This window comes from Biomphalaria glabrata, chromosome 8 (genome assembly GCF_947242115.1).
Source record: "Biomphalaria glabrata chromosome 8, xgBioGlab47.1, whole genome shotgun sequence".
Lineage (NCBI taxonomy): Eukaryota > Metazoa > Mollusca > Gastropoda > Planorbidae > Biomphalaria > Biomphalaria glabrata.
In genome coordinates, this window is record NC_074718.1 from 4,207,214 (window position 1) to 4,219,351 (window position 12,138).

At 36.5% G+C, this 12,138-nt stretch overlaps 2 protein-coding genes across 4 annotated transcripts in view; one reads left to right on the forward strand and one right to left on the reverse strand.

The window, feature by feature from the left end:
- Positions 1 to 5,218: 5,218 nt before the first annotated feature.
- On the reverse strand, positions 5,219 to 11,313 carry LOC129927708 (probable serine/threonine-protein kinase kinX). The gene is made up of 2 exons (XM_056038035.1): positions 11,302 to 11,313; positions 5,219 to 6,112 (listed from the first exon to the last, which is right to left on the reverse strand). The coding sequence occupies exons 1-2, from the start codon at positions 11,311 to 11,313 to the stop codon at positions 5,219 to 5,221; spliced, it is 906 nt and encodes a 301-aa protein (XP_055894010.1).
- LOC106054707 (serine-rich adhesin for platelets-like) overlaps positions 11,176 to 12,138 on the forward strand; it is a 116,645-nt gene continuing 115,682 nt past the window's right edge. The window contains exon 1 of one of the 3 annotated variants that reach the window (XM_056037346.1): positions 11,176 to 11,396. In XM_056037346.1, coding sequence (XP_055893321.1) covers positions 11,385 to 11,396 — 12 coding nt within the window. In that variant the 5' untranslated portion in view covers positions 11,176 to 11,384. The remainder of the gene's footprint in view (positions 11,397 to 12,138) is intronic. The other 2 variants (XM_056037348.1, XM_056037349.1) reach the window with 2 other exon arrangements.

The window sequence follows — 12,138 nt, forward strand, 5'->3', positions numbered from 1 at the left end:
TCCCGAAGCCTTTCCCATGATTGGGTATAGCTGCAAGGCAACAGAGGTTTGAATTCAGAGTTTTCCTTTTCCTAGATGGGTAGCCAGCCATGGCTAACGAGCCCCTCCTGCCCGAAGCTTACTGGTTAAGGCGCCAGTTGCTCGCCTTTGTCTCTTCTCCTGTTAGTGAGAACAGTTCCGCCGGACTCAATATCCAAGCCACACGTGAAGGCCAGGAGTTGGACTGGCTGTCAGAGGCTATTTGAGACGCATGCCATTAGGAAGCATTTTATAGGCAGTGGAGTGCTTATATCCATTACCACTTCCGGCAATGACAATCTTCGGGAACCCTGGGGACTATCAACCTGTCACAATCAAGTGCTAAGGGTTTTGTTGTCTATCACAGATCATTTCTAAATAACGGCTTAGACTACACACGTGATCTCTGTGTCCTCGGTCATTAGCGAATTTAATACTTAGCCTTTAGTCCATCAGTTTAGCACATCACTGAAGGAAATATTATTGACAAAAAAAAAAAAAAAAACACACCACACACTCAAATTATAATAATACAACTAAAAGAAGCAATAACTTGATGTAGCAGAGTAAAATTTGCTCACATCATATCTGCTATTAAAAGTATGTTCATTAAAGTTCTATTAACCCGATTTAATAAGCATTAAACTACATGACTAAAGTCAAATCTCACTCTTTCTGTGATCTCTTATAAGATATCTTGTGAGAAAAACCAAGGCCTAGTTTTTTTTTTAATATAAATATTTGACCCAGCTTCCAGCACGTGAATGTCTCGCTCAGGTAGCTTCTTTTAACAAGTCTCAGACTTAGACATAAGAATAAAAAGAAAATGTGGTCCAAAGGTGAGCGGGAAAAGTTGCCAGCAAGGCGTTGGCAGATTAATTCCTATCACTGGCCTTCGGGTAATCCTACCTAGACCTAGGTCAGTGGCATTAGCTTGTTGCCAACTTTGAGAAGGTAAGTGGATTTTTATTTATGACACTTCAGTTTATTTCTGCTAAACTTATATTGGGACTAGTCTACACACCCCGTCACTGTAACATTGTATTCGGTACTTGCTTGTTGAGTTTGAAAACAAACTGTAAAGTGCAAGTATTTTATCCATGTGGCCAGTACATTAAAAATAGCTTGAATCTAATGCTTTATATTCAGTCTGCGGTTTCTTTCATTAAAATTAGAGAATAATAAGCATTTAACTAAAGCTTCCACTTGCTGTACAAAAATAGGTGTATGGACGTGTACATAAATTGCTTAAATTACATAATAAAAATAAACGATTGATTACATTATTGGAAGTAGGTGTAAGCCTACGTTTTACACATTTTTAGGCCTAAATCAATTATTTCCGTCTTTCTGGTTAAAATTTTGAACACGTTTTTTTTTCTCCCACACCCATTCTCAGATAAAGTTGAAACTTTGGACAATCATTTATTGGCGAAGACAATAACGGAATCAATTAAAAAAAAAATTAGTCAATTAATTATTAGTAATAATTAGTTTGTTAGATATTGAAAAAAAAGGAAATAACTTTTACATTATTAAGATGTATATTTGTAAATGTGGAGTTCTTCCCCTTAAATAAGCTTAGTTTAAAAAACAACAACAACAACAAAAAAAGTATTTGTATATTTTGCTTGTTTACAGTTCAAATTCTTTGTTCTATTTATTATAGTGTACAATGTAGTTCTTGAGAAACTTAAAAAAAAAATAATAAAGAAAATCATCTACTTTATATAAAAACAAAATTGATGCCTAGATATGATAATAATATCAAGTAAGCTGTTCAAACATATGCTTAGGCTTATTGAGCATATTATTAAAACAAAGCGTGTGTGTGTGATTAGATAATGAGGTAGATGAAGATGCTTCTTTCATTTTCCTAGAATCCATAAATGTGTTGTCGTGTGTTGGTCTACTTTCCAATTAGACGAGAATTACCAATCTTGTCTTATCTTATCTTATTCATCATATTCTGCTCTTATGTTAAAAAGAGCTGTCATTCTCCGAATGATTAAAATAATGGTTAAATACAACTTGAAAACACAACTTTAAATATAACTTTAAATATAACTCTAAATATAACTTTAAATATAACTTTAAATATAACTTTAAATATAACTTTAAATATAACTCTAAATATAACTTTAAATATAACTCTAAATATAACTTTAAATATAACTTCAAATATAACTTTAAATATAACTTTAAATACAACTCTAAATACAACTTTAAATATAACTTTAAATATAACTTTAAATATAGGCCTAACTTTAAATATAACCATAAATGTAGCTTTAATTTTAAATATAGCCCCTAAATGTACAGGAAAACCAGTGACGTCACGGAATTTAAGTCATTGGTTAATATGCATGCCTGAATGCATGACGCGTATGACGTAATCATCATCTTTTTTTGAAGTAACGTCTGTATTATACAAGATAAGATAAAATCTTTTAATGTAAATTTAAATATCTATATTTTTCAATATAACATTAAATATAAAATTTCAATATGACTTCAAATATAGCTATACTCTCGACACACATAAAATATGACTTTGTTATGTAACTTTAATAACTAATTTTAAATATAACATTACATATAAATTTAAATTAACTTTAAATATACATTGAAATATAACTATAAATGTAACTTTAAATATAACTAACTTAAAATATAACATTAGATATTAATATAAATGTAGCTTTAATTATAACAAAGTCACTACTCGCAGGCGGTCTGTTTAATTGTTCTTTTCCTCTGCGCCCCCATGTCTTCAATAAGAGCTTTTCTTTGGGTCTCAAATGTGGTACCAGCGGCCATTGTGAGAGCTCTCCAACTGTCTTTTTTCAGAGGCCACCCGCTGCAAGATACGTTCCTCTATGCCAGTGAGGGCGAAATGGCGCCTGAGTTGATCTTTATGGAGCTTACGGGATCACCTGTTACACCGCCCTCCTATAAGCTCGCTAAAGAAAATCGCATTTGGCATGCGGTCGTCTCCCATGCGGGATAGGTATCCGACCCAGCGCAGCTGTCGAATGGTAATCATACCAAACGGCCCATTGAGGAACGGTGCCTGGATTGTTGACAAGGTTGTGGGAGCTCTTTTACAACCCCGCACAGTGCAATGTGAATACTCTCGCACCTCTTAGCCACTCCCTCGGGAGTCCTGTTTCGCTACCTGTTTCCTCTTACGATCGTTTTCACCAGGGCTCCACTATGCGTCAGGGTTTGCATACCCGGGTACCGCACGACCAAGGCAGTATGATTGAATACAAGAAGATATATTACCATTCTAAAACCTGCTTATAAACTAGACCACATCTCCCCACATACCTAATGACCACCTCTCCCCCACAGACCTAATGACAACCTCTCCCCCACAGACCTAATGACCACATCTCCCCCACAGACCTAATGACCACATCTCCCCACAGACCTAATGACCACATCTCCCCCACAGACCTAACGGTAAGACTTTTACACATTGATCACCAATTCACCAAACTCATTTTGGTTTACAATGGAAAGTGGGAGTAAAGTAAAAACACAACAAAAAAAAAAAAAACGGCACCGCCCCCTTCTTAAAGCTATGTTTAATTACCTCTACTTAATTAATTGATCCGTTATTTTTTTTATATTGATTCATGTCCTGTTACAATGAATAATTGTGCAAAGTTTCAACTTGATCCGAGAATGGGGAGTGGGAGAAATAACGTGTTCAAATCTGTACCACGCAGACAGAGTTGATATAACCCCTGTAATAAAGCAGCAATAGGTATGAACTAATTATTGGTTCTCACACTACGGCCTGTGGGTCATATCCGGTCTTCGAATCGGAGCCTGCATTTCTTATAACATAATGAAGTCACGGAGGAACGATCCCATTAACTTTTCCCATTATTTGCTGTCTATGTTTGGTCTGCGGATCTTGTGCTGGAGATCCACGTGGCCAGCAGGTCAAAAGGGGTTGGCTACCTCTGATTTAAATTGATTTTATGGAAACGATATCCCCCCCCCCCCCAATTAATCAGATCTGCCAGTATGTGTAGGATAGCCCTCTGTGTAAATGAAATGATGATAAAGAACAGAATTCAAGTACATGTTAAGATTGACACAATGTTTTGTTCAGAAGCCGCCAAAAATATTTTTTATTTTTAGTCGCCAGAGATAAGATAAAAAAAAAAAAACAAGGCGGTTTTCTGTTCAGTGGCGTACCTAGTAATTACAACCCAGGAGGGGGGGGGTTTCCACTATTTCGAACCCTGGCTGACCTTCGTTTTATTGTTGCAGTTCTAATTTAAATTTCATCAACATAATATTATGGGGGCAGCTTATATAGGTAACGAGCCTCGTTCCAAATTAGCAAAAACCAGACCAGCTCGGCTTCCGGATCCCACCGCTACGTGACTAAATAATACTTACGACACTGATAGTGTGTGTTTGTGTGTGTGTACATGCATTTCATTTATCTGAATCGCTATCTCTCTCTCTCACTCTCTCTCTCCCTCTCTTTTTTAAAAGCAGTATGTAGTCTAGACCTTGTGTCAATCAGTAGACCATTGTTATGGCATGTGTACGGAAGACATACTACCAGCAGTGTCCTATTTTCTTGAAGGAACTATTTATTGTGTGGTCTTGAAGGATAAACTTATTTATTATACCATTGAGACATGGTTCTACTTTCTATTCGTTATATATGTACGCGTGTATTAGTACTACCATCCCAATGATGATCTATAGTAACGTGAAATTAACAACCATCTGTGTACATATGGTATCTTTCTTTCGTTCAGAGAACCATAATTCGATTCTATGTCGTAATGTAAATTCGAGTCTCTGTAATTTTGTGAGGACTGATGCTATGGAGACCTTCGAAAAATTGTGTTACTTAAATAATATTAAATCTAATATCCAGGGTTGGTTTTAAGAAAGGGCGGGCGGGGCTAATACCCAGGAGATCCATATCATCCATACGAGTGGGGCCCTCACAATAAAGACAAAAAAAAAAAAAACGAATTTGGACGTTAGAAGTATTTACTTCATCCTCGTTTGCGTGTGGTATATTTTTTTCACCATTTTTACCGACAATATTTTAAATCTTTCGATTGGTGACACTGTCCGTAAATAAGATGTGTCTTCTTGTATCGTGCTTGCAATATACACTGGCGGCCCAAAAGTAGGTTCACAGTTATCACATAGACTATTTATTTGAAAATTCGAGATTAGAACAGCGGGGAATTGGTTCTTCCTCCTGAATTGGTTCTTCCTGTTGAATTAGTTCTTCCTCCTGAATTGGTTCTTCCTGTTGAATTAGTTCTTCCTCCTGAATTGGTTCTTCCTGTTGAATTAGTTCTTCCTCCTGAATTGGTTCTTCCTGTTGAATTAGTTCTTCCTGCTGAATTGGTTCTTCCTGTTGAATTAGTTCTTCCTCCTGAATTGGTTCTTCCTGTTGAATTAGTTCTTCCTCCTGAATTGGTTCTTCCTGTTGAATTAGTTCTTCCTGCTGAATTGGTTCTTCCTGTTGAATTAGTTCTTCCTCCTGAATTGGTTCTTCCTGTTGAATTAGTTCTTCCTCCTGAATTGGTTCTTCCTGTTGAATTAGTTCTTCCTGCTGAATTGGTTCTTCCTGTTGAATTAGTTCTTCCTGTTGAATTGGTTCTTCCTGCTGAATTGGTTCTTCCTGTTGAATTGGTTCTTCCTGCTGAATTGGTTCTTCCTGTTGAATTAGTTCTTCCTGTTGAATTAGTTCTTCCTGTTGAATTGGTTCTTCCTGTTGAATTAGTTCTTCCTGTTGAATTGGTTCTTCCTGTTGAATTGGTTCTTCCTGCTGAATTGGTTCTTCCTGTTGAATTAGTTCTTCCTGCTGAATTGGTTCTTCCTGTTGAATTGGTTCTTCCTGTTGAATTGGTTCTTCCTGCTGAATTGGTTCTTCCTGCTGAATTGGTTCTTCCTGTTGAATTAGTTCTTCCTGCTGAATTGGTTCTTCCTGTTGAATTAGTTCTTCCTGCTGAATTGGTTCTTCCTGTTGAATTAGTTCTTCCTGTTGAATTGGTTCTTCCTGTTGAATTAGTTCTTCCTGCTGAATTGGTTCTTCCTGCTAACAGTAAATAATTTAGGTTAATCTCAGATGCTCAAAAATGTCCTCCCTCAACACTGCAATATTTTCCCAATCTCTACAGCAGGACACTCCGTAATGTGAGCTGAATGCGATTTAAAAATCATTAAAGTAAGGTTCCCCTTTTAGACCTTTTAGGGCAGATGATGAAAAGGTCATCTGTTTCTGTTGCCATCGGTTAACGAGGGTGTCATATGGCCAGCACAACAACCAACCGTCTTTACTTTTCCCCAACTAGTGTCAGGTCAGCTGGTTGGACTCGGAGGCGCCCAAAAGATCCCGAAATTAAAAATCCCAGTCTTACCAGAGTACTCGAACCCGGGATTCTGGTTTGGAAGCGAAGCTTTACCGTTCAGCCACCGCGCCACTTTTTATTCATTACATAATAAAATAAATTGCAATTAGTAAGAAAAAACCTATTCATGTAAGCAGTGCTTTTTTTGTAAAAAAAAAATAGATGCCGGTACTCAGTGATTAAGTGGCGGTACTCAGAGATGGATTGCCTAACTTTTAATTACTAATAACTTAATAATAAACGTTAAAATACAATAAAAGTAGCCTAATAGTTTTTCCCCACATTCAAAAAGGTGCCGGTACCGGTGCGTACCGTCAAAAAAAAACAACAACAATGTATGTAAGGAAGATTTATATCTTTTACATTGGTACTACTAAGCAAGAAAATTCAGTCATGTAAAGGGTAGTTTAGTAACTGTACACCTAATTCTGGGTCACCCTGTATACATACAGCTCCGCATTTACGGTATTGCGTCAACCCTGGACCTTAACTTCCAGAAATTCAAAAATATACACATTTTTTTAAAAACTAAAATATACATATTAAATATTTTTCTAAAACAATAATTAAAAAGATATTGAATGTACAATTACATGTAATTTTTTTTCTTTCTTCTAAAATTTGGCATGCTTTTAGATATAAATATTTTTATTAAGAATAAGTGAATTTTTATTGAAGGCAGTGGCGTAACTAAGGGGGGGGAGGGGGGGGAGAAATTTAAAATCCCCCCGGGCCCCCACCTAGGGGGGGCCCCCAAATGGGTGTCCGAAATTTATTTGTAAATACATAAATTAATATATTTGATTGACAAATAGTGTTAACGGGTGTCTTTTTTTTCAATATTTATGGATTAAAAATTTATCACAAAGACTAAACCTAGATCTAGGTCTATCAGTACGTTGACTTTGTTGACATTTTAAAAATATTTTTTCCCACTTTTTTTTAAAGTTAGTTTTACATTTTAAACTTTGTTGCCACGAATAAAACTGCATGATATACAGCGAATTCCAGGTATCTTGTTACCTTTACTAATAATAGATCTAAATGGCGAGTATTTTATGGCTACACTAATTGACCTTGAAGCAAAATTTACAGAATCGAGTATAACAGATCCAAAAGTTATTCTTAATAATGCAAGAATAGTCCATTATTCGGGTTTGGCGTCTATAATTTCAGAATTAAACTTCACACTCGAGTTATTACCCCTCTATTCATCTTTCATCAATCCAATGGAAACTCTATTTTTATTTCCATCTAATCCTTTTGCTTTCGCACAAAACACAAACAACAAACAATAACGTAATATCATATAATATTAGCACATCCTTCCTTTTGAAGTTATTATCACACCCTTCCTTTTAAAGTTCTTAAGAGTGATATCTACCATTTGGGGGCCCTATGCAAAACTGATCGCGCGGGGCCTAGTCTGGGTAGGGATGAGCATAATGTCAATATTATTTTTTTTGAATTAGAAAATAGGCCTACTTTCGTCTTTGCAATACATTTTTATCAAATGAAAGCTCGAAATGCCACTTTTTATTTATTGGCACCCCAAAATGTCAATTTCGTCTATTCTTCAGGAGATTTGAATAAATTTTAAAAAAGTTCAGGACTTTATCGTATATTTTGCCTTTTCATGAGATTTCCTGGAGGCCCTGGAAAATCAGGAGGTCACGAAAACCCTGTTATCTTATATACTTTATAATGGTTTAATTTAATAATGTACACTTAGAATTAGCGCGTGTCCTATGAAAGCGCGGGGCCCACTGCGACCGCATAGGCTGCAGTGGCCTAAGGCCGGCCCTGTCTACTAGGAACTTTAACAATTCGTCCACTTCTGGTTGTCTTGACTGGCACAACAAGTTCTCTAGACGTTGGTCTATAACTGTCTGTTTCGTTTGTTCCAACAGTTTGCAGTTCATTGTCTCCATCGGTATCATAGTACCCAGAGATGTCTTCATCGAAACTCTTATTCAAAAAGCGTTGATTTCTTCTGTATGTTATTCCGTTTGTCTTTATGATGTAAGATCTGGGTGCTGAATGTTTTTTATGACAACTGCTTTCTGCCATGTTTGACCTAGACGAACTCTCCGACAGAATAATCTTTAGGTAGTCTTGCTTTTGCATTGTATTTCACTTTGCTTTTCATCTGTCGTTCGTTGAGTTATGTCTCTGCATTTTCAGCTACCGATGGTTTCAAAAGTTTGGGATCAGTTCGAATGATTCCTTGAGTCTTCTACTCGTCACCAGTTGTGATGGTGAATACGGCAGTCCACTTATCGGAGTATTTCTATACTCGAGCATAACGAGATATGGATCTTTCCCACTTTTGTATGCTCTGAATCCTTTTGCTTGCGCACAAAACATAAACAACCAACAATGACGTAGTACCATATAATATTAGGACAGAATCTTCTTCATGCAGTGGGAAATTAAGAATTTTTTGCTTATCTTGAATTCTGGTCAAAGCTCTTGCTCCCAATTAATATAGTTCGGAAGAAACTACAAAAGTCTGGACTGCATATATGGAAAGCTGCTAAAGAAATTAGTACCCTTTCATGCTTTCTGCAAAATGATGAGAAACTGACAAAAACCCAATCCATCAAAAAAGCAAAAGAAGGTAGTGAATACTATGGATTCCCTGTAATCCCTGTGGGAAGCGTGGTCGAGAGGCTAAGTGCGCTTGAACTTGGCTTGTCTTGGCTACCTAGAAGGGGACTCGAGGTTCGACACCCGACTCGGGCAGAGTTGCGTTTACTGAGCGCCTAAAGGCAGAACGGAAAACCAACTTCTAGATTGGACCAAAGCGCTCTGAGCATGCTATAAGCATGAAAGTAACGCTATATAAAAGCTATAGAAGAAAGAAAAGACTTGATGGGAAGTTGAGTTTTAATGTAGGACTGTCAATAGAACTGCAATTCAAACGTGTTGCGGCAGAAGTGCTGGACAGATTTCATATGGAGATGAAGGGCAGATTCCAAAGGCTGGAAAGAAAATGGATACCTTTGGGTTTCTTCTTGAACCAAGACACCTGTTAGATGAAGACCCGCTTATGACAAACTGTGCTACTTTTCCTGTTTGTATGATGTCATTGATGCACGAGCACTTTTCATCAACAAACCAGTAATACAATCACCAATAGACATATTGAGGAAACAGGCTTCATATGGTAATTACGTGTGCTCAAACTTTGCAACCTCCTCCGAATACTGCTAACTCAGGCCACTTCCATTACGTCATGTGAGAGATCATTCTCAAAGCTCAAGTTCATCAAAAGCTATCTCAGGAGCACAATTACACAAGAAAGGCTTATCATGGCTTTAATGTCAGTGAAGTCACAAATACTAGAAAGTATCGATGTAGTTGATGTTATAGATGTCTTTGATGCACAGAATGCACGACGTGAAGCGATATCAATTGAGATTTGTCACTTGTGCATTATTTAACTAATAAACAAAGCTTTTATTCATTAAAAGAGTCTTGATTACTTTTTGTTAAGTTTACTGATATACTGAACCAATTTGATTTGGGGCTTATATATTTTTGCGTACATTATTCCATGTCATATGTCGAATGTCAAAATGCAAGGGGCCCCCAAAGAGGTCAATCCCCCCGGGCCCCCAAATCCCTAGTTACGCCCCTGATTGAAGGTTTCGAAAAGAGTGTACGGGCCTCCATAAACATTCTGCCCTGGGGCCGCCACTGTCGTAAATCCGTCCCTGCTAATATCTAATTATATTTAAAATCGAATTATAATATCTACTGCTATGTTAACGTTAGTATCTAATTTAATCTCGTTGAATAGTATGTCTGTCCGTCCGTCCCGTTTAGATCTCGTAAACTAGAAAAGATAATTAAAATCCGCCATTTTAATATTTTAGTCCATTCAAAGTTCTGATGCAACGGCTACTTTTTTCTTTTCTAAAAGCGAAAAATCTAATTTTTTAAATCCCTTATGCAAGCAGTTTTTTTTTTTTAAAATACACCACTTTTACAACTATTCACTATTAATAGTAACTAACACTGGAGTCTCTTTAGTAGGGGGGAATTGCTATACAGCATATTTTGAACACATTTCTGCAAATGGTTTTAGATTTTTTGTCTGAAAATTATTTCTTTTACAAATACATTGCTAAGTTAAATATGTTCTGTCATACATACTACTACATTTACACAAAAATGTTTTCTTTTTTTAAGAGAAATATTTTTTATTTAGTATGCATATAAGTTGGACATAATTTAAAACAACAATTAATAAGTAGTTTTTCATATTACCGCGTGAACTGCAGCGGAGTATTATAACCATAGAACACTTAACTAAAGGAAATTTTATTTTTTTTACGGACATTTTTTTTTCTTGAGGATTTGAATAAGAGATTGACCCTTTACAAAACTATTAGATCAATTAGATATTCATTATAAGACATCAGGTTCACATCTAACTTCACAATCACTTTCACCTATCCTTCGGTCTGCTGGACCGCTGGGGCACCACACAAGATCTGTCAACCTTCTTTCTCCATTCTTCTCTGTCATTTGTCTTTGATAGAATTTCATTCTGATGTTCTTTCTGAAAATATTGAATTACCTTCCTTTTTACCTGCCTGGGTGGACCACTTCGGGGGCCGATTTTGAGTTTGTGTTTCCACACAAACTGTCTTTGTAACCTTGTTATCACTGTATTACTACGTTTGCACCCCCTTCCCTTTTCATATACTGGCAAGAGGAATTTGTTTGCCATTCTGAGTACTTTTTTTTTTTTTAGTCTGCTGGTTTTGGTAAGTCTTAAGAAGCAGTGAAATAGTAGTCTCTAGAAACCTATTATAATGTTGCTTAAAGCACAAATCAGTTCATTGAGTCTTCAAGCAGTTACTTTCACTATCATGGTGGATTAATCTCTGCTGCATGATGGGATAGTGCCAACAAAACTTAAAAAAATTAAAACGGACTAAGAACATGCCGGAGAAGGTAAAGAATTTTTTTTTCAATTTTTTAAATTACAATTCCTATTTATCTGGCCAACTTATGTGAGAACGGACACTGTCCGGGTGGAGGGTGGATGGACATGGATCTCGAAAACGTCTCTAACGATTTTCATGGAACATTGACACTATATGTATATCTTTGGTAAAAAAAAAAAGATTACTAGCTAATTGGTCACACGGTGAACACTCTGGTTTGATATAAACTCAAATAAAGAGAGAGAGAGAAAAGAAAAAAATGATTGGAGAAATGAGACAAGAGAGAGAGAGAGAGAGAGAGAGAGAGAGAGAGGTAGAGAAGAGAGAGATATGAAAGAAAGGAAAAAATGAGCTCTAGAATCAAGGATCAAGTGTGAGCGATGTAGATAAGAAAAGAGAGAGAGAGAGAGAGAGAGAGAGAGAGAGAGAGAGAGAGAGAGAGAGAGAATGAATAAATGAATTAGATTAATAGACTTAATAAGAAGAGAGACTTAAAGAATTCCATAATGATAAAACTCTTAAAGCTAATTACTTCAGTGGACATCATTAGATCCTTGTAGAATCATACAAGTTAAACCATTCTTACCAGGTAAATCCAGTCGTCCTGCATCAGGTTCCGTTACAAATCACTGTTTACAAACAGCAGGGCTAAGATCCAAAAGTTACAGGTGGTGAGGGTGGTGGTGGACGTTACCAAGGGAAACAGAACTCTTGACTTCAACGTGGCCTCCCTTTGAGCCGCTATTCTA